The sequence below is a fragment of the Palaemon carinicauda genome, chromosome 17 (assembly GCF_036898095.1).
Source record: "Palaemon carinicauda isolate YSFRI2023 chromosome 17, ASM3689809v2, whole genome shotgun sequence".
Classification (NCBI taxonomy): Eukaryota; Metazoa; Arthropoda; class Malacostraca; order Decapoda; family Palaemonidae; genus Palaemon; species Palaemon carinicauda.
Genome location: NC_090741.1, coordinates 34,308,017 through 34,329,929, shown reverse-complemented (window position 1 = coordinate 34,329,929; position 21,913 = coordinate 34,308,017). Strand labels below are relative to the sequence as shown.

At 37.6% G+C, this 21,913-nt stretch overlaps 1 protein-coding gene across 3 annotated transcripts in view; it reads left to right on the top strand.

Annotated features, from left to right (window-relative positions):
- Nucleotides 1–15,077, top strand: part of Exn (Ephexin) — a 222,187-nt gene extending 207,110 nt beyond the window's left edge. For 2 of the 3 annotated variants that reach the window (XM_068390827.1, XM_068390826.1), the window contains 8 exons: nt 4,678–4,872; nt 5,435–5,606; nt 5,908–6,112; nt 6,827–7,083; nt 7,623–7,782; nt 8,323–8,433; nt 8,926–9,019; nt 13,750–15,077. In XM_068390827.1, coding sequence (XP_068246928.1) covers nt 4,678–4,872; nt 5,435–5,606; nt 5,908–6,112; nt 6,827–7,083; nt 7,623–7,782; nt 8,323–8,433; nt 8,926–9,019; nt 13,750–14,006 — 1,451 coding nt within the window. In that variant the 3' untranslated portion in view covers nt 14,007–15,077. Of the gene's footprint in view, nt 1–4,677; nt 4,873–5,434; nt 5,607–5,907; nt 6,113–6,826; nt 7,084–7,622; nt 7,783–8,322; nt 8,434–8,925; nt 9,020–11,958; nt 12,044–13,749 lie in introns of all 3 variants that reach the window. The other variant, XM_068390828.1, reaches the window with a different exon arrangement.
- The last annotated feature ends 6,836 nt before the right edge of the window (nt 15,078–21,913 follow it).

Genomic DNA, 21,913 nt, shown 5'->3' with positions numbered 1-21,913 from the left:
TCAAACCTCGCCAGATCCCTCTACCGTCCCCATTGCTGTCCCAGGATGTTCAAGAGAAGACTGTCTTCACTTCCTCCTGGATAACGAAAAAGCTTCATCTCATGATTTTCTCGCCATAGTGGCTAAAAGAAAGTTCGGAGTTGCGAAGGAGAGAATTGATTTTATAGAAAAATACAAGTCCGCTACTATGAAATGGCAATACTTGTCTTCCTGGAAAAAATGGGTGAATTTCGTTTAAGTACATCAGCCCTCTTCCATTACTATGGACTTCGGTATTTCATTCTTTATCTCATTACACGAACAAGGTTTAGCCTCTACAACTATTGCCTCGTAAATCACCACTAACTAGACCTATTGCTTATGCTTTTGATATTGAACTCAATAGCTAGCTGTTCAGTAAGATCCCGAAGGCTTGGGCTAAATTGAAACCAAATGCTCCTCCCAAGGCCATCTCATGGTTGTTGGATAAAGTCTTGCACTTAGCCTCCTCCATAGATAATGACACTTCTTCTCTGGGGGATCTTACTCAAAAGTCAATCTTTTTGCTTGATATGGCTTCTGGTGCTAGAGTCAGCGAGATTGTGGCACTTTCAAGGGATGATGGCCACATTGAATTCTCGGAATTGGGGTAGGTAAATCTTTACCCTGCATTCCTGGCTAAAAATGAACTTCCCACAAAACGTTGAGGGCTCTGGAAGATCGTTCCACTAAAAGAAGACAGTCCTCTGTGCCCCGTGGAATGCCTTAAAGCCTACCTGTTAAAGAGTTGGGCCTTTAAGGGTGAACAACTTTTTAAAGGGGGTAACAACAGGATCTAATCTCTCTTTGAAACAGCTATGGTCCAAACTCACCTATTTTATCAGAAAGGCTGACCCCAATAGTATGCCATTGGGTCATGACCCTAGGAAAGTGCCTCTTCCTTAAACTTTTTTGAGTACAGTAGGGTCCCGAATTATGCGAGAATTTGGTCGATCAATGACCCCGCATAAATGGAAAATCGCATATTTCGAAACACACAACTAACAGAAATAATTCCATGAGGACCATGGCAACCAGCAACTTGCCTATCCAAACGTGTATACTACCCATTTCTAATACTTTCTATGTACTCTACTGTATTTTTTTATAATATTAAATTGTTCTTGTAAATAAATCAAACATTTAATATGCTTTAAAGTTCTAATAAATTGAAAAAGGTTAAAATTACTACCAGGATGGATGTAACCATGTATATTTTCCGTTATAACACGACCTAAAATACGGACAAATTTATATTGTATAAGACAACTGGTGAATAACAAAACCACCACTGTATAGAGTAGCTTTTGTTGTATCATTGAAAATCCGAAATTATCAAAATTAAGGTGATTTTATATCACGCATTTCCTAAACACGCCAAAAAAACGACAGCCATTGTTTTGTTTACGTTCATCTCTAATCATAACAAAGAAATGAACACATTTACACATCTGTGTATAGGTTACTTTTTGCATCGACAGCTATCTTACCAAGTATTGATTATATGATGATTTTGTTATTACAAATGTTGCTGTTCTTAATTTTTCTTAGAACTTCGAAATAAACGAATGCCATTTAAAGTTGAATCATGATTGATTTTTAATATAAATGAAACTTTGTGAAGCAACAAAGATTTCATTTGTTAGAGAGATAGAGAGGGGTAAGAAATGAGAGGTAGTGAAAGGTAGCCTAGAGAGAGAGAGAGAGAGAGAGAGAGAGAGAGAGAATTATAGTTTTAAATGTACTAAACAAAAAAATATGATAGGTTATAACACATTGGTGGTTATGTAATGTTAACTGTATAGATGGTTTGGATAAGTTAAAAAATGGTATAAACAATACTTTGTTACTGTATTCGTACGCACATATTCTTGAGAGCGGCAGCTAGACATCAGCTGTTCTAATCACAGCCAAAAGTTAAACAAAATTAAGTCAGCAATACTCAGTTTTTAAAACACACCCGAAATTTAAAAAACAAAACTACATGTTTTCTTAAAGCGCAATTATATATTTAAAGAGTAGTAATTTTCTAGAATAAAATGATGTTTCCTAAAAATAGAGGTTTGCTGACGAAATCGGATGCCGTATTTTAAGCCACGATTGAAATGGGTGTATACACGGTATAATTTTTTCGTTTCATATTTAATTGCCACTTTTTAAGAAAACCGATGTTGGTTTCTTCATCTATATGTAATTATTGTATAACTCCAGAGAGAGAGAGAGAGAGAGAGAGAGAGAGAGAGAGAGAGAGAGAGAGAGAGATCAGCTGTTGTAATCGAGTGCCATGTATTTGTTTCTTGTACCACCTGAAGGGAGGAATTGATCACCACAACTAACAATAGTCATGTTAATTTCCTTCCTCAACTCAGGTTGCCACATGTGAACTAAGATTTTATTTCTTACACACACACACACACACAGATAGAGAGAGAGAGAGAGAGAGAGAGAGAGAGAGAGAGAGAGAGAGAGAGAGAGAGATTGATTTGAGGTTTCTGGCATCAAATCAATCTCTCTCTCTCTCTCTCTCTCTCTCTCTCTCTCTCTCTCTCTCTATATATATATATATATATATATATATATATATATATATATATATATATATGTATATATATATGTATGTATATATATATATATATATATATATATATATATATATATATATATATATATACATATATATATATATATATATACTGTTTAAAATGACAAAGTATTGCCGACTCGTTACCGAAGTTTAGGCTATTTACTACCGATAAACGAACCCAGCCTACGTGTGAAAACCTTGAACCACCGAAGGGAAAAATAAAGCTTTTATATATACTGTACTAAACAAAAATAATGCTTTAATATACTATCATTAACACTACCATTAAAATTATCGAAAGGTTAGAGAAAGATAAAGATTACCGAGAACATAACCACAATTCTGTTTACATTTTGTCAGCTAGACTCACATAGTTAAGTTGATTTCATTGTTGATGTGGAATTTTTCCTTAAATAGGCTATTTATTATGAAATTATGTTGATAAGATGTAAGGTAAATATCGTTTAAAGTGTAACATTTATTATCAAGCACCGTATTTAGGGCTACCAATATACTTAAAAAGACAAGAGATGTGATACATTTTGTAGTGCTTGACTCCCAGATTCTGAATAGCTTCCAGATACAGATTTTTTTTCTTTTTAAATAGCAACCGCATAAATGGGGAATCGCATTATTCGAACACATAATTCGGGACCGTACTGTACATAGTACATGTCCTTTGAAGGTTTACAGGCTTACACAGGATGGAAATATTCAAGAGTGTTTTTTCATACATCACTTGTGTCAAATGGAAGTGATTGAACACTTTTTGATGGCCACTGGTAGTGTGATTAAAACAGCTTCTTAGTGTTGTGCATGGACTCTTATGGACTGTGTAATTGGGACTTTTCCAGTCTACATTATGCAAGTGGAATGTTATTCTTATTTGCAGTTTGCAGTGTTTATGTTAAACTGTATATAGTGAAGAGTCAAAGGTGATAATCTTCTCTTATTATACGAAATGTTATTATGTTACTCTATTACATAATTAGGGGGTTGAAAACTTCTGTTTTCTACACATATTCAATGTACATATTGTTGCCCCAATTATTGCTACATTTATGAATTTTTGAAAATAATTAAAGATTATACTGTAATTCTTTTTGCGTTCCCTTAATATGGACCTACTGTACCCAAATAAAAAAGCAGTGCACCCCCATTTTTAACCCTTCTTTTTTACTGACAGTGGTCTGATAGATCACTTTGAACAAAGATTTTATTCACAGTGAGTGGGACTGTGCAGACAATTCTTTTATTTCTATGCAATTTACAAAACTCGCTTAAACTGTTCATAGCCTGTGACTATCATCCCAACTGCTATGTCTAAGTGTGGACACACCTATTCTGACACACTATTTATATAGAACCTTTGCCCTTATATGATTAGTGGGAGTTCTAAGAACTCAAATGGGTTAAAAACTCCTTCTGGCCACAACTGAGAATGTTAATTCTCTGGTACATTTCCATCAGGACGACATGGCTTGAGCCCAAAAAACGGATTTTGACATAGGAAAGATCTATTTTTGGGTGAGAGAGCCATGTCGTCCTGATAGACCCACCCGTTACATTTCATCTCCTCCCAATTCTCACTGTGAAGCTTCGTATCATGCGATGGTTGCTACTGAAATTGCGAACCAGCGAACATGTGTTCAGCACACTGGGATCGGAGTTGTAACAGCCCTCTCGCCCACGTATCCAAACCTATCCCATATCCTTCGAGACAAGGTTAACTCTTTTCAGGGAAGGATAGCCGTGGCTTGTTTAAACACGTCACTGTTTCATACACGATATCTCTCGGGATATTCGCTCCAAGGGACAGAACTCTGTGATACTTCTTAGGTAAAATTCTCTGGTATTTCAATTGTAGAAATATTTCAAGTAGAAAGCTGCCTTTTAGGAACTTCCATCAGGACAACATGGCTATCTCACCCAAAAATAGATTTTTCTTATGTCAAAATCCGTTTTATAGTACAGACATATCTCTTTTCATTGTTTTGGGGGTTGAGATTGGCATAGTTAGACCACCTAGCGCACCTGTAAGAGTACGAATATTAATCACTTTCATAATTTTCCAGGTCAGATAAGCACACAAGAAAAGAAGACACAGGAAGCCATGTTTGAGATGATCACATCCGAAGCCTCCTACCTGAAAAGTCTCAACGTCCTGGTCACGCATTTTGTTCAGTGTCCAGAATTCACAGTAGATGAAGGAGAGGATGCTGTTTTAAGTAGGAGGGAAAGACATATTCTATTCTCAGATATTCTTCCAGGTAAATACAGTACAGGGTGATGTAGTTTTATCAATAATTCATCTAAAGATTTTAAACGAATGACTTCTTATTTTTTTCATAAAGTATCTCATGTAAGTTAATACTAAGTCAAGTTACAATCTTCAACAATGTGGCACACTTCATCAAATTAGGTCTTGAAGCTCATTGGGTTTCAAGTCTGATGCAACTTCAAGCTGTAGAATAATTACTTTAGGATGCTACCATGATATATACACTGAATCTATACAGTACATGTATACAGTTTTTTACTCTAGTGTAAATAGAATTATGCCACTGCCAAATAAGACAATAATTAAAGTACAAAATGAATTGTTCAGTCTAAGTATTCTTTCATATAATTTTTTTTTTCAAGTATAGTACTGTGTCATGGTAGCTTATTGTACATGAATTTTATTATAATAATTTCCCATATTTACTTCCCTTTTTTTTTAAATAAGACTTGTCTTTATGTTGAAAATTGCCCAACAATATTTTTTAGAAATTACCAGTTTTGTATCCGTTGATTTGTTGGAAGTTATCAATACATGTAATCTGTCAACAGTCAAGAGGTGTTCGGAACTGTTCCTGGCTGATTTAGAAAAACGGTGGCAGGAGTCCGTGAGGATTTCGAAAATTAGTGACATTATCCTCAAACATGCCAACAATCACTTCCAAGTGTATGTCAAATATTGCTCTAATCAAATCTACCAAGATAGAATTTTGAAGGAACTGAAGTAAGTTGAAATGCTGCATTTTAATAGAAAGTACTGTTTCAAAAATGTTACAGAGACCTCATACTATCCTTAAAAGTTAAAACACTGTAATGCTTTTAATCACATTTAATGAATAACTATAAAGTATATATATGATAGATATCAAAATAACATTAACATGGTTTCTAGGTTACCAGTCACATATTATTTTGGTATATAATTTGCACATTATTTATTGCATGTACATAATATTCAACTAGAATAATTGATGCTAGCACTTTCATGTTATCTGTACCATTCTGTATTTGATGTTCCTTTCCAGGGAAAACAACCCCAAGTTCTTAGAAGTGTTGAACCGCCTCGAGTCGTCGCCTGTCTGCCAATCTCTCGCTATGCACTCGTTCCTAATGCTACCAATGCAGAGGATCACGAGGTTGCCCTTGTTAGTTGATGCCATATTTCACCGACTGAAACACGACACTCCTGATTGGGAGGAATGCAAGTCGGCCCTTGCCACTCTCACAAAGGTTAGTGAAAGCATTTTTGTCGAGTGTAATAACCCAGAGTAATAGGAGTGAGCTTTAGTAGATAAGGGGGTATAGCAACTTAATAAGAAGTGAAGACAAGTGATCATTTGGAAAAAAAACTGATGCTAATCATTGGAAAGACTCAGAAGATCATGGAGGAAGGGCATTGGTGATAACTTGAACTAGACTGGGTTTCAAGCAAGAAGTCCAAAACCCAGAGAATATAATGAACTTATAAATGTACTTGTCTAATCGTATAAAGAAAAAACCTTAAATTAAATCAGTAATGATGATGATACCAGTTAGATTTATGGTCTTTGTATTTGTATAAGTTCTAGAGTATTGCAGGTGAACTAGTTGAGAAACAGTTAGTTAGGAAAACAGTAATTATTGAAGTGCCAGGACAAAGGCTTTTAGAGAACCCCCGGGGAACTGCAAAAAAGTGGTAGGTAGAAATTAGCCTTTAGGGTAGCTCAGGAAGGTCTAATCTTGTAAAGGGAAGAGCTGAAGTTAAAAATAATATTTTGATGATGATGATGGTTATGCATACATCTTACACTATTATACTTAAAAGTTACGTTTGTTTTACATCAAGTCAGACACTATGATTTTGACCATCATAAGTAATTTGGTGAAATCAGTTACAAATATTTGTGCCTTCTTCCCCTTAAAACTGTGCTTGTATCAAATCACTGTACTTCATTTCCTCTTCAGATTGTTGCAGAGTGCAACGAAGGTGCTCGTAAAATGGAACGCATGGAAGAAATGCTCATCCTCTCGAGGCAGCTAGACTTCCGAGAAGTAAAAGCGATCCCTCTCATATCTGCGTCCCGTTGGCTCGTCAAGAAAGGGGAACTAACGAGGCTAACATGGAAGGAGAACGATAAACTGACCTTTGGAAAAAGGATTTCCAAACATACGCTTTATTTCTTCCTGTTCACTGATCTTCTAGTTGTCACTAAGAAAAAGAGGTACTGTACTTCTTGTTGCATAGCCTACATCATGTCATACTCTATTGTCTTATGTATTTGTTTGCCACGGTATTTTGATGTAATGTTTGTAGCATTCAAAGTATGCATGCTTCCCCAATGCCAATAACCTCAATTGAATTATCATCTTTTGTAAAGTTGATACTTATGTTTAACACAAGAGTGAGTTCAATTATTAGTAATGGTTACCGGCATGAAACTTGGTTTTTAGTAGAATTATTATGCCATATTGAAGAGTAATACTTATACAGTACATGTGACCTTAAGCATTACTTCATGCATGATGGAAAAAATTTGGAAAAGAGAAATGAAAATAAAAAAATTGTATTGTAGTTTGATAGCTATTTAACATAGTATGTCAGACACTTAAAACAATACATTTGAAAGTGTAATGGTTGATGTGATGACTTTGTAATAGTTAGCAGTTTATTACATAAGGTGTATGGTAAGCAGTGGCATTATTATTGTTATTAAAATAACAGTATTTGCTTTGACTAATTTATACCTTATTTGTGTTTCAGTGATGACCAATATATGGTGCTTGATTACTGCTCAAGAAATATGGTGCAAGTGCTGGAGCTTGATGCTACAGACAAATTCCCTGGCCGCATTCTGGACGGCCACAAAAACCTCCTCATCATGACAATGCTCCAGAATCATGAGAATAAAACAGTAGAAATGGTAATTTTTCACATATCCATGTTAGGTTTCTTATGCTAGATATACTTCCTGGTTTCTACTGTGTTGTACACAGCTATTTATAGCTAGAGCAAAGAAGCTGCATTAAATACCTGTTATTCATGAATACAGTATAGTTTCACTAAAGCATGTGTAAGTACCAAGTGCATTTAACATTTTCACTTTATTTTAGTTGAAAAAACCTGTTAGGTAAGATAGAAAAGAATATAAAACCCGAGGATTCGTTGTCCGTCTTATAAATTTATCTGTAATTTGGATTCAGTTTCTGAGAAATGATGGTATGTTTACTATGTCCTAAACTATATTTAGTTGTTATTCTCAGCTTTTAAATCTTTAAAGTCCATACCTATATATTTGAGATTTTGGCTGGGGATCTCTGGAGGCATTTTATATCAGCCTTAATATTCTATTTTAATGTTGATATAGTGCTGTACTGTACTTCAAATAGTACTGCACTTGGAGAGGAGTTAAAATGTTTCATATCTTTCTTTTATATACATTTCTTTTATGTTATGCTGACAGGTGGTTTCCTGTCCCATGGAGTCTGACAGACTTAGATGGGTTGAGGCTGTGACCCCGCGAACGTCGGAGAATCCCGATGAGAGAATTTATGAAGAATGGGACTGTCCGCAGGTATGTGCTAGCAGAAAGTGTATTCATAATATTATTAAGTGATCTAGCAAAGATATTTATGTATTATGATGTATAGTTTTATGATTTAGAATGCAAGTAAGTTTTTAAGTACAGTAAGGTGTACAGTATCCACCAAAATACAGTTTTGAATCATGAAATCAGTGCATTGTTTTCAAATGTCCAAAATGTAGTTGCCATGACAGACATTCTTATTAAAGGCATAATTTTGATAGCTGAGCTTACAAAAATCTTTTGGATTCATTATAAATGCATATTGATGTGATCATACCTTCTCTGCTGTACTGTACATGAAAATTGTTTCCCCTTTTTTTACTTGACACTAGTGTTTTACTAGCTCAATTTGAAACCTGTTGTGGGAAGATTTTGTACTATACACTTTTATATTTTTCTCTGTTACAGTATTACGTTATGATAATGTTTTCAGCAAATAGTACACTGTACTTATAAACAAAATGAAAATGTCTTCCATAGGTCCAGGCAATTCACCCATACGTGGCAAAGGAATCAGACGAACTCTCGTTGGAGGTATCTGACGTCGTCAATGTGCTAAAGAAAATGTCTGACGGTAAGGTTAAATCTGTGAATGATACATTGCATGGCTTAGATTACTTATTCAGAGCATTTTGCTGCATAGCTGTTCCTTTAAAATGTATTGACAATGCGTTATTGATAAGACTTTAGCTGGTTCATTATTGAGAGCCCTAGGAGAACTTGTGTAACATGACATGTTTATAAATGCATGGGTTGAAGTCAAATTGACAGCAACTTATGACTTGAGCATTTTACTAAGAGAAAGACACCTTTATATCCTGTTGATCAACAATTACCTACTAATGATGGGAAGACTTTAAAAAACCAAGAGTTGACATTTCTAATTCTAGTCTCAACCACTGGCAGTACTTAACTAAAGAACTTTTCAAAGGGATAAATTTTGATGATTTATTTGTAGGATTTGATAAGATTAGGCCTACAGTCTGATTTCTGATACTCAAGTCAGTAAACAATGTCTTTATCAAATATTTCTAAAAAAATATTACATTGCAACAAACAAAAGTGAGTGAAGAAAAAAGTATTTGCAAGTAGAAAGTACTTGTAAACCATATTACTTCAATATGAAGACAAAATTACCTGCCATGTTTGTACCTGGGAATTGTGTACCAAGAATAAAGGCCGGGATATTTACATGCATGTAGTTATGGTGCTAGATTTTAATTAATGGAAGATTTATTGTCACAGTGATCTTAATAGAATACAATACAGTACTTTTGAAGTATTACAATGCATGTACCAGTATGAAATATGCTTCCAATAAGCTTGAACAAACACTTAGCTTGCCTGCATGGTCTTTGCTGCATTTTCCAAAGGCCAGATATGCATGAGTTGAACTTGAATCCATTATGATTTTGATGGACGACTGATGCAGATAATTTCCGTCTAGTTCAAGGTTTTTACATGAACCCAGCTTTAACTAGCAGCCACCCTGGAACAGTGGAAGCGTAGTAGCAGTTTACGGTGACCGCCAGACATCACTTGGAGATTTCAGGACGAGTCAGTGATACAAAATCAAGATTACATTATTTTATTTTTTTTTAGCACTGGTAAAGGGATTAGTTTTGGTAGAAAGTCGACAGACTTCACTGCGTCTTCACTGACTGTCCTCACCAAAAGTTTTTGTTCACACAGTTTCCCTGTATTTATTTCATTTTTTTTTTTTATTCTTGTCATCCTATATTACTGTATCACAGATTTTTACAGAAATTAACCCCTATAAGATCTTGTTGCTAACAGAGTTTTCTTGATAAGTTTTGGAATTTGCCCACTTTCCTCATTAGGGTAATTTCACAACCTGCAACTAATATTTTAATTCCTTACACCAGCTGCAGATGAAGCTAATGTTTCTTTCTATTTGGGTGCTATTATTATTAAAAATTATTATTTCAGTGGCACATATTACAATACGAATGAGTGGTCTACAGTTGACTACTAGTTAAAAATAGAATTCATGAGATTATTTTGTAATATACTGTAAATGTTGCCCCTCTATCAAAATGGATAGAATTGCATAATCTCGGAAATGCGTTGGCCAATGGAAGTAATGGTGAAGTAAAAAAAGTTGTTCATCATTATGGGATAATACCTCAAACTAAGGGTGCTCACAATATTTAAGGTTGTTGGTGTAAATCTATTGCTCTACTTGGATTCATCCATGTTTCCCACCATTCTGTAGAGTTTCTGCTGTATTAATCATAATTCATGTTACTTTACTTTCCATTTTTCTTTGTTTCCTTCAGAATATAGGTTTCTTATACTGTATTTGCTCCCCACAAACTGTTCTTTGTTGATAAAAAAAAATATTTCTTTACTTTTAAGTACGGTATTTCTCTTTCATTATGGTACTTTTATTCTGCAGCTTTACAGACACACATTTTATTTATTTTTTTGTTTCATAGATTATTCTAGCGAGGGTTGAGAAGCCATTAAAGTTCTTTACCTTGTAGTCATCACTATGGGTCTTGGGAGTGATATTTTATTCCATTTATCTGGGACATTGAACGTGTGAGCGGGAAATCCTATTCATTTATCCAAAACTTGAAGAATTTTGAAAGAGGCAAGAGGATTAATATAACTTTTTATTCACTCGATAGATCCTATTAGTTATGACCGAGTACTGTAGGTTGACAAAAGGGGCAAGATATCGCTTTTGCATAGAGGTGATGGGTCTTTCACCACCAGTGATTAATAAAAATGATCTGACTTAATTTTTTTGTATTTTATTGTCAACATTGGTTTGACTTTTGTTAAAATACAGTTGAGCTATATCTTGGTGTTAATGAACATCTACATTTTACATCGATAATTTTTCCCTATACTTATATCTTTATCTAACCCACACTCAATAAAGCAAGGTGTGCAAAAGAATATTTTTATGTTTTGGAAGTCATATATTGAGCGCAGATTGTATACTGAAACAGTTAGTTTCTTATAGGATTTTTTATAAGTTATTTTTGTAGATAATGTATTATACCATATATATTTGATATCCTATGTTTAGTCCACCTCGTAATTTCAATTGCAATTTCCTATTCTTGTCCTGAAAGTATTAGATAAAAAAGTTGAATACATTCGCTCTTAGGCTACCATAATACTGCGTAAAGTTTTGGGATATTTTGTGTATGGGAATAGCATTGTATTTTATTCAACTCCCAAATGCAACAGTGGTTTCACTTTCATTCTTTTACGGTTGAATACTAAAGGGGATCAGGTTAGCTATTGAATTACCCAATTTTAGCTGGCTTCTCAATCTCTCCATCATGGGATTCGACATTTTCATCCGTTCTTCTTGTCCAATTTGAATCTTTTACCCTTTAAGCATCCTAAATCACAGTACAGTACATATGTTCATTGCCACCATTTTCACTTGCTGTCATTTTCTGTTTTATTTTGCCACCCAAACTAACCTAATGATTCTTTCAAAATGTTGGGATGAACCGTCTGGTACTTAAGATGTAATTTTGATGACCATACCGGAGGAAATTCAGAGCACAGCAATGTGAAGAGCTCCTTCCTCTGATGTCCTAAAGATGAGTTGGTAAGTATCAGTCAGAAGACTATGGGTCCTGCACAGTTATGCTTCTAAATGAAGTCCTCTGTTTAGGACAGAATAGGTTTTGAAGCACGAAAGTTTGATTGATATATTGCAGGGATGAGCTCTAGCACCGCGTGACAGGTGTTAAAAAGATGGTCGTTACAGTATATTGTATTGAAATATTGTGGAGATAGTAATTACCCTGGATTATCATCCTATTTACCCTAGGGAAAGTGTATCGTGTGAATTTTAGGTTCTCTGTATGTTTGTGTTAATGAAATTGTCTTATTAGTGAGGATAAAGGCAACGAACAGTTCCTTACTACAATCAGATTGACTTTCTTCACGGGACAGTCTGTTACTGGAGTGTTCGGTAATTGTATACTGTTTTAAATTTACGTTTATCAAACCCGTAAGTAGACTGGATACACATAACTGTAACTAGGATGACTTCTGGACATGGGACAGTGAAATCCCTAACGGATAAGGTAACAGAACATTCGAGGTTAGTCTTATTTTATATGTATTACTGTGTTATGTGAAAACGATAGCTTTTTAGATCATAACTCTGGACTGGCAGTAAACTTCATGACTGCATGATTACACATGAGGAGGACTAAGTACATACGCCCAACGTTATGGGACCGATGGTATAACCTGACACTCTATACACTGCATGCGATTCTTAAATCATGAATTTGTAAATACAAATCAAACTACAGAATATTTGTTGTTTCTGAAGTTTTAACGATAGTAAAGAAGCGATACAGTAAATGTGTTAACTGGGTACACAAGTCTTCAAAAATTATCATAGCTTTAAAGAAACCATGATTAAACTTAAGTGGGGAAGCTTTTGTTCAAATTTTGCTAAGAAGAATAATTTTCACTTAAACTTCTAAAGCATAATTTACTGTGGTAAATTAGTGAAGGTTGGCATTATAATCTTGAAAATATTGCATTAAAATTTTCATGCAATTTTCTTAAAAATATATTGCATGACAAAAAAAAAAAGAATACTTCTAGACCTGTTCTTTCTTCTTCAGCTGAGACTTTTAGGATAACAGCATCCTTTAGAGACATTTTCCTACTTATTTTCCCTAAAAGCAGTGCATGATAGCATGGATGTAGAGCTCATTAGAATTTAGTTATACTGTACATTTGAAGTTAGTTGCATGGCTTATATTATTTTAGTCTAATTAATATGTAGATAATAGCATTAACAATTTTTTATTATTATTTTGGAGGTAGGTACTGTATAACGTAGCTTCAGCATTTGTTTATATGTTAATAGTTTTAACAATACTGTATTTACTGTTGAAGATACAGTAATAGAATACAAACATTTGGAGATATGGTAATTTTCATTGATGTACAGAACTGATGCTTTATTATTTCATACCGTAGTTTTATTTCATGCTAATATATATACTTGGATTGTTTATATTCGTTTTAAAATCATTCAAAAGTTAATCATTTGAAGAGATGTTTTGAAGGCAGTTTGAATGACAGCTCCTTAAATGAAATAAAGACACATTTTGAATACAGGTGCTTAATTATAACTTCACAAATATTTTGAATTTAAGTGTGATAGTGCACCGTACATAATTAGTCTCTCAAAGAAGATTCAGTTAGTAAGCTTAGGTAAAGCTACATCTTTACCTTGCCTCTGTGCTAAATCTAAAGATGACTTAGTCACAATATCCTCAACAGGCTGGTACCAAGGAGAAAGGATCCGGGACCAGGAGCGTGGATGGTTCCCGGGAAGCTTCACAGTTGAGATCTCGTCTAGCCACGTACGGGCACGCAACCTTCGCCAGCGTTACCGCCTTCTAGCAATATCCAGCTCATTGCTGGACGAGCTAAAAAGGGAGAAAGAACGCTTTGATAAAGAGGAAAAGAGGAAAGACAGGAGAAGAACACTTACGATGAAGGAGGTCATTTCTTCTCAGGCTCAAGCACTTAATTAATACTGGGTAGAGTATTTGATTGCTTTTGACTGTCACAGTCATTGACCGAGTGAAATATCAACATCCTTTTTATGCCTCTGTACTTTCTTTTATTTCGTAAATATTAGAAAAACAAAGTAACGCCTCTTAAGTCTAGTACAGTATCTGGTTAACTCGTGAGTGACTTTGAAGGAAAAGAAAAACTATTTTGACTGTAGCAAAGACATACTGTATTTTGATCAGTGAGGGATTTTACCTTGATTGTTGTTAATCATAGATGTTCTAGACAGCATTGGTTAGTGTCTTGATAGAGCCGTTCTTAATATCTTTCATAAGGTTTAAGGTGAAGTGCAATAAACTCCAATGCAACTGTCTGCAACATCATTAAATAGCATTCCTTTCCCACAACTTTCCTACTAATCTGTTGTTCAGGTAATGTATTGATCGAAACCTAATGAAATATATGTGCTGAACAGTATTATATTATTATATGCATAAGTATCTTAATTTAGAAATCCTATTTCAACCTTTGTGTAGAGCCGTTACACTATTCTAGCTTTTTATGAAGAGTGTCAGCATTTGATTGCTACGAATAGGAAAATTGTATTTAATAAGATATGTGTACTTTTGTGTACATATACAGTACTATACAGTACATACATGCCTTCTTTAATTTGAAATTTGGAGCTTGTGATGGAAGAGGTATAATCATCCATGATAAATTTATCTGTTGTTTATGTCATGTAATATATATATACACATGATTTGGGTTGGTTTATCTTCCAGTGTGACTTTGTTGATATTACTCATTGACTGTATAGAATATCTGGAACACGTTTGAGTATATAACTGTTGATAATGTTTGAAGATATTAAACCAAATGTAATAAGCAATGCTTGTTCAAATATTGTACAGTTTTATATTGTTTTAAGCATATTTGTTTTATAAATGAAACACTTTTTTTTTTCTTTGTAAATAGTGAATATATTGTTTATTCAGTATTTGAATCTGTACATAGTTTTCTGGTAACATATCAGATTTATAAGTGTATTGTACATATGGATTATCTTTGATAAAATATAATGAATTATATGAGTTTGTATTATTTAACTGTTTTGGTACTTTTACAGCTGTTACTAGGTTTTCTTGCCCTGTATGATATGGCAAAGTAAAGCTTGATGCTTGCAATATTTTGATGTACTAAATAAAGAATTTCTGTTGAAAAAATGCAATATCACAGGATATTTATATTTGCAGTGTGCTTTTTGTGGCTCTTCTCATGCAGTATTTATTTTTATGAACGTTCATATTGGTTCTGTTTCAAAGCCTGGCTTATATTGATGTTTACGGCAAAAATAAAAGTTTACTGTATTCTTTCCTCAGAATAGACAGGGCTCTAGTACAGTATTGAGAAAATCTAGTGGCTAATGGCTATAACATTGTCTGGGGTACACCTTGCATGATTTGCCTTTCATTCTTCTGGTCGTCATTGTCCTCTGTTTACTTCTTGTAGATTGTGTTGCGTTATTTAAAGTATTAGCAATTATAAGGGATGTGTTCTGGATTTGTTATTAATTCCTGTGAAAAAATATCAAGAGTTATTTTTGGGCAGTAATGATCCTTATTCTCTTTATCTCTCTTGGCGGAGACACCATTGTGATTTAGATAATCGTTGTGTGGAATGTGAAGTCCTCATTGTACCTCTTATGAAGAGGTATGTTCAGATGTGAGTTGGCCAGATTAAGAGTTCTAAATATAGAATTAAGTAAATGTTTAGTCCAGGGGAAATTAAAGAGAAGACTAGGCTATTGTATTACAATGGGGATGCTGGCGATCACTCAAGCTATTAATGAGTTCTCCAGTTTAAACAGTAATGTAATAATAAGCTTTATAATGTATCTTTTATTCTTTGGTTGAATTTTTTTTAATCTAAAAAGGGCAATTGAGTCTTTGGGCAAAGACAGTCATTCTAGCCGAAGCTGTCCAGTTTCAAACCCTAGCGTAGCTCCTCAAGTTTTGCCTAGTGGCTATAGTGTGCATCAGTCAGCAAGAGTTCTGATGGTGCACAACACATGACAGAGTCGATTGCCTCTGTACAAGCCTTGTGCTCTTAAATTAATTCAGATCCTTGTACTGCAAAACACTCATTTCGGTGATCTAGTTTGCATTTTGTTACTATTGGATTTTAAGGTAGAAGACCAAAATTGTGCCCTGGATCCTAGTACCCCTCTGTTCAATGACGTAAGTACTTGTGAGCAACCATTTGTTTCATTTATTGATTGTATGGTTCTGGGGAACAATGTCTTCCTATATTGAATAAATCTTTTAATGTTTTATCAAAAACTAATCATATGAATCATGATTCATCTAGCAGTATGCATATCAGGTATCTCAAGTTTTCCCTAGTAGTTTGAATGTAGGTATAAGTTCTTCAAATGCCAAAATGAGTCCATTGCCTAGCACAGGTGCAAAGGTTCCCGTTCAATGTAAACAAAAGGGAAGACCTGTAATTAACTTTTTAGAGAATTCATCAAAACTGATAGATGAAGATATGGAGGAAAAATTCAACTATGATAAGGCGTCTACTTTTCAATGGGTAAGGAAACTTATTTTTGAAAGGTATCCAATAATTACTTAAGGAAAGTTCTTACTCCTCCGATTTGTTAGAAGTTGCAACCCCCAAGACTACTTATATGCCTTATTTTTCACAGTTTTTTATATATAGAATTGATGAATTGTTATCTCAAGTGCAATGAAAGGCCACTAATTCTGGTTCCTGTTTAGTGTTAATGCATCTTATCCCACATTGGTATTCCAAGATCTATAAAACCAATAAGTTGCCTAACCTTACCATTGATTCTAATCTTGTTACTTCTGAACACGTCAGTAATGTAAATCTCTGATTACTCCGATTTTGAGATAGTTTACTAATGAAATGCTGTTTGATGGTTATGAAGTGAGGAAAATTTTTGAAATATGTTATTTTTATTAGTAAAATAAATTTTTGGATATACTTACCCGATAATCATGTAGCTGTCAACTCCGTTGCCCGACAGAATTCTACGGGAGGGATACGCCAGCTATCACTATACTAGAAGGGGGTGTACTCACCAGCGCCACCTGTGGCCAGGTACTACAGTACTTCTTGTTGACACCTCCTCAATTTTTCCTCGGTCCACTGGTTCTCTATGGGGAGGAAGGGAGGGTCAATTAAATCATGATTATCGGGTAAGTATATTCAAAAATTTATTTTACTAATAAAAATAACATTTTTCAATATTAAACTTACCCGATAATCATGTAGCTGATTCACACCCAGGGGGGTGGGTGAAAACCAGTGTACATGACTAAAGGATAGCTAAGTATCCCGTATTTCATATAATCAGTTATCTCAAAATAACAATGAAATAATAAGTACCTGGTAAGGAAGTCGACTTGAACCGTTACTCTGCCTTTATTAAGTTCGTCTTCCTTACTGAGCGCAGCGTTCCTCTTAGGAGGCTGAATCAACTCTAAGGTGCTAAAGTATATAGGGCTGCAACCCCTACTAAAGGACCTCTACACAACCTCTAACCCAGGCGCTTCTCAAGAATGAATTGACCACCCGCCAAATCAAAAGGATGCGGAAGGCTTCTTAGCCTACCGTAACAACCATAAAAACAACAATAAAAGCATTCAAGAGAAAGGTTAAAAAAGGTTATGGGATTAAGGGAATGTAGTGGCTGAGCCCTCACCTACTACTGCACTCGCTGCTACGAATGGTCCCAGGGTGTAGCAGTTCTCGTAAAGAGACTGGACATCTTTAAGATAAAATGATGCAAACACTGACTTGCTCCTCCAATAAGTTGCATCCATTATGCTCTGCAGAGAACGGTTTTTATTAAAGGCCATCGAAGTGGCTACGGCTCTCACTTCGTGGGTCCTTACCTTCAGCAAAGCAAGGTCTTCCTCCTTCAAGTGAGAATGGGCTTCTCTAATCAGAAGCCTTATATAATACGAAACCCCGTTTTTGGACATGGGCATCGAAGGTTTCTTGATTGCACACCATAAGTCTTCTGACTGTCCTCGAATAGGTTTAGACCTATTAAGATAATATTTCAGAGCTCTGACAGGGCAAAGAACTCTTTCTAGCTCGTTACCTACCATGTTGGAAAGGCTAGGAATTTCAAACGATCTAGGCCAAGGACGTGAAGGAAGTTCATTCTTAGCTAAGAATCCGAGCTGTAAAGAACATGTCGCAGATTCGGATGTGAACCCAATGTTCTTGCTGAAGGCATGAACCTCACTGACTCTTTTAGCTGTTGCAAGGCAGACGAGAAAAAGAGTCTTGAGGGTAAGGTCCTTGAAGGAAGCTGACTGGAGAGGTTCGAACCTAGGCGACATAAGGAACCTTAAGACTACGTCTAGATTCCAGCCTGGAGTGGGTAAACGACGTTCTTTAGAAGTCTCAAAAGACTTAAGGATGTCTTGAAGGTCCTTGTTGGAAGAAAGGTCCAAACCTCTGTGGCGGAGAACTGAAGCCAACATACTCCTGTACCCTTTAATCGTAGGAGCTGAAAGGGATCTCTCATTCCTTAGATGTAATAGGAAGTCAGCTATTTGGGTTACAGAGGTATTGGTAGAGGAAACTGCATTGGCTCTACACCAGCTCCGGAAGACTTCCCACTTGGATTGGTAGACTCTACGAGTGGATACCCTCCTTGCTCTGGCAATCGCACTGGCTGCCTCCTTCGAAAAGCCTCTAGCTCTAGCGAATCTTTCGACAGTCTGAAGGCAGTCAGCCGAAGAGCGTGGAGGTTTGGGTGCAACTTGTCTACGTGAGGTTGACGTAGAAGGTCCACTCTTAGAGGGAGAGTCCTGGGGACGTCGACCAGCCATTGTAGTACCTCTGTGAACCATTCTCTTGCAGGCCAAAGGGGAGCAACCAGCGTCAGCCGTGTCCCTTCGTGTGAGATGAACTTCTGAAGGACTTTGTTTATGATCTTGAACGGTGGGAATGCGTAAAGGTCGAGATGGGACCAATTCAGCAGAAAAGCATCCACATGAACTGCTGCTGGGTCTGGAACTGGGGAACAGTACAAAGGAAGCCTCTTGGTCATGGAGGTGGCAAAAAGATCTATTGTCGGCTGACCCCACAAGGTCCAAAGTCTGTTGCACACGCTCTTGTGAAGGGTCCATTCCGTGGGGATGACCTGATCTTTTCTGCTTAGGCGATCTGCTGAGACGTTCATGTTGCCCTGAATGAACCTCGTAACTAGGGTGAGGTTTAGACTTCTTGACCAAATGAGGAGGTCCCTTGCTATCTCGTACAGGCTCCTCGAATGGGTCCCTCCCTGCTTGGAGATGTAAGCCAAGGCTGTGGTGTTGTCGGAGTTCACCTCCACCACCTTGCCTAGCAGGAGGGACTTGAAGTTCAATAGGGCCAAATGAACTGCCAGTAGCTCCTTGCAGTTGATGTGGAGCGTTTCCTGTTCCTTGTTCCACGTTCCCGAGCACTCCTGTCCGTTCAAGGTCGCGCCCCAGCCCGAGTCTGATGCATCCGAGAAGAGATGAAGATTGGGGGTCTGAATCGCCAACGATAGGCCCTCCCTGAGAAGGAGATTGGTCTTCCACCACAAGAGAGTGGTCTTCATCTCTTTGGTGACCGGGATAGAGACTGCTTCGAGCGTCAAATCCTTGTCCCAATGAGCTGCTAGATGGAATTGGAGAGGGCGGAGGTGGAGTCTCCCTAGCTCGATGAACAGGGCTAACGATGAAAGGGTCCCTGTGAGACTCATCCACTGTCTCACCGAGCAACTGCTCCTCTTCATCATGCTCAGGATGCAATCTAGGGCTTGGCTTATCCTTGGGGCCGATGGAAAAGCCCGAAAATCCTGACTCCGAATCTCCATTCCCAGGTAAACAATGGATTGGGAGGGAATGAGCTGGGACTTTTCTAAGTTGACTAACAGACCCAGCTCCTTGATCAAGTCCAAAGTCCAGTTGAGACTCTCCAGACAGCGACGACTCGTGGAGGCTCTCAACAGCCAGTCGTCTAAATAAAGGGAGGCTCTGATGTCCGATAAGTGGAGGAATTTTGCAATATTCCTCATCAGATGCGTAAACACCATAGGAGCTGTGCTTAGGCCAAAACACAGGGCTTGGAATTGGTACACAACCTTTCCAAAAACGAATCTCAGGAAAGGTTGGGAGTCTGGATGAATAGGAACGTGAAAGTAAGCATCTTTCAGATCCAACGAGACCATCCAGTCCTCCTGCCTGACCGCTGCTAGGACCGACTTCGTCGTCTCCATAGTGAACGTCTGCTTGGTGACATAAGCATTGAGCGCGCTGACGTCCAGCACCGGTCTCCAACCTCCTGTCTTTTTGGCCACCAGAAAGAGACGGTTGTAGAAGCCCGGGGATTGATGGTCCCGGACTATAACCACTGCCTTCTTCTGTAACAGGAGCGACACCTCCTGGTGCAACGCTAGCCTCTTGTCCTTTTCCTTGTAGTTGGGAGAGAGGTTGATGGGAGAAGTGGTCAGAGGGGGTTTGCGGCAGAATGGTATCCTGTAACCCTCCCTCAGCCACCTGACAGACTGGGCGTCTGCACCTCTCTTTTCCCAGGCTTGCCAGAAGATCTTGAGTCTGGCTCCTACTGCTGTCTGGAGAGGAGGAGAGTCAGTGTTTGCCTTTTGAAGTCTTGGAACCTTTCCTAGACTTGCTCCTGGAAGAGTCTGGACGGGAGCTTCCTCGGCTGGGGGCTCTACCACGAAAGGGCGGAATAAACCTTGTAGCAGGAGTATCAGCCACTGTGGTGCGATAAGTCCTGGGGACTGAGGGAGCAACCTTAGTCTTACGAGCTGAAGAGGCCACAAGATCATGAGTGTCCTTTTGAATCAGGGCCGCAGACAAGTCCTTGACAAGCTCTTCGGGAAACAAGAGCTTAGAGAGCGGAGCGAAAAGGAGTTGAGACCTTTGACAAGGTGTGATGCTGGAAGAAAGGAAGGTACAAAGTTGCTCCCTTTTCTTAAGAACTCCTGACACAAACATTGAAGCAAGCTCGCCAGATCCATCCCTAATAGCTTTATCCATGCAGGACATTAAAAGCATGGCCGAGTCCTTGTCCGCAGGGGAGGTCTTCTTGCTAAGGGCCCCCAGGCACCAGTCAAGAAAATTGAACATCTCAAAGGCACGAAATACACCCTTTAGGAAGTGGTCTAGATCGGAGAAGGTCCAGCAAACCTTAGAGCGCCTCATTGCTGTTCTACGAGGAGAGTCGACCAAACTTGAGAAGTCAGCCTGGGCAGAGGCAGGTACTCCCAAGCCTGGTTCCTCTCCTGTGGCATACCATACGCCCGCTTTAGAAGTGAGCTTAGTCGGTGGGAACATAAAGGAAGTCTTCCCTAGTTGCTGCTTAGACTGCAACCACTCCCCTAAAATTCTTAAAGCTCTCTTAGAGGACCTTGCAAAGACGAGCTTAGTATATGTAGACTTGACAGGCTGCATGCCCAGCGAAAACTCAGATGGCGGAGAGCGGGGGGTAGCAGAGACAAAATGGTCCGGGTATACCTCTCTGAAAAGAGCCAGGACCTTACGAAAGTCAATAGGTGGAGGAGAAGACTTGGATTCTTCCACGTCTGATGAGGGATCCAGGTGCGCAGCTTCCTCATCAGAAACCTCATCACCAGAGTGTAGCGAAGTGAGAGGTAATGGAACAGTGGTATGCTGAACAGCAGAATCTGAACAAGCGGGTGCAAAAACGCTTGTGGTTTCATCCTCAAGTCTCTGTTGATGAGTTAAAACCTGAGGTTCAGGCTGCAAAGGCTGGTCAAAAAGAGTAGCGGAAGGTAGGCGCATGGGTTGAGGAGGCTGACTCCTGGCATGAGTGTCTTGACTCAAGAGTTGCGCTTGTTGTAAGGGTTGCGGATGCGCAGTAGCAGGTT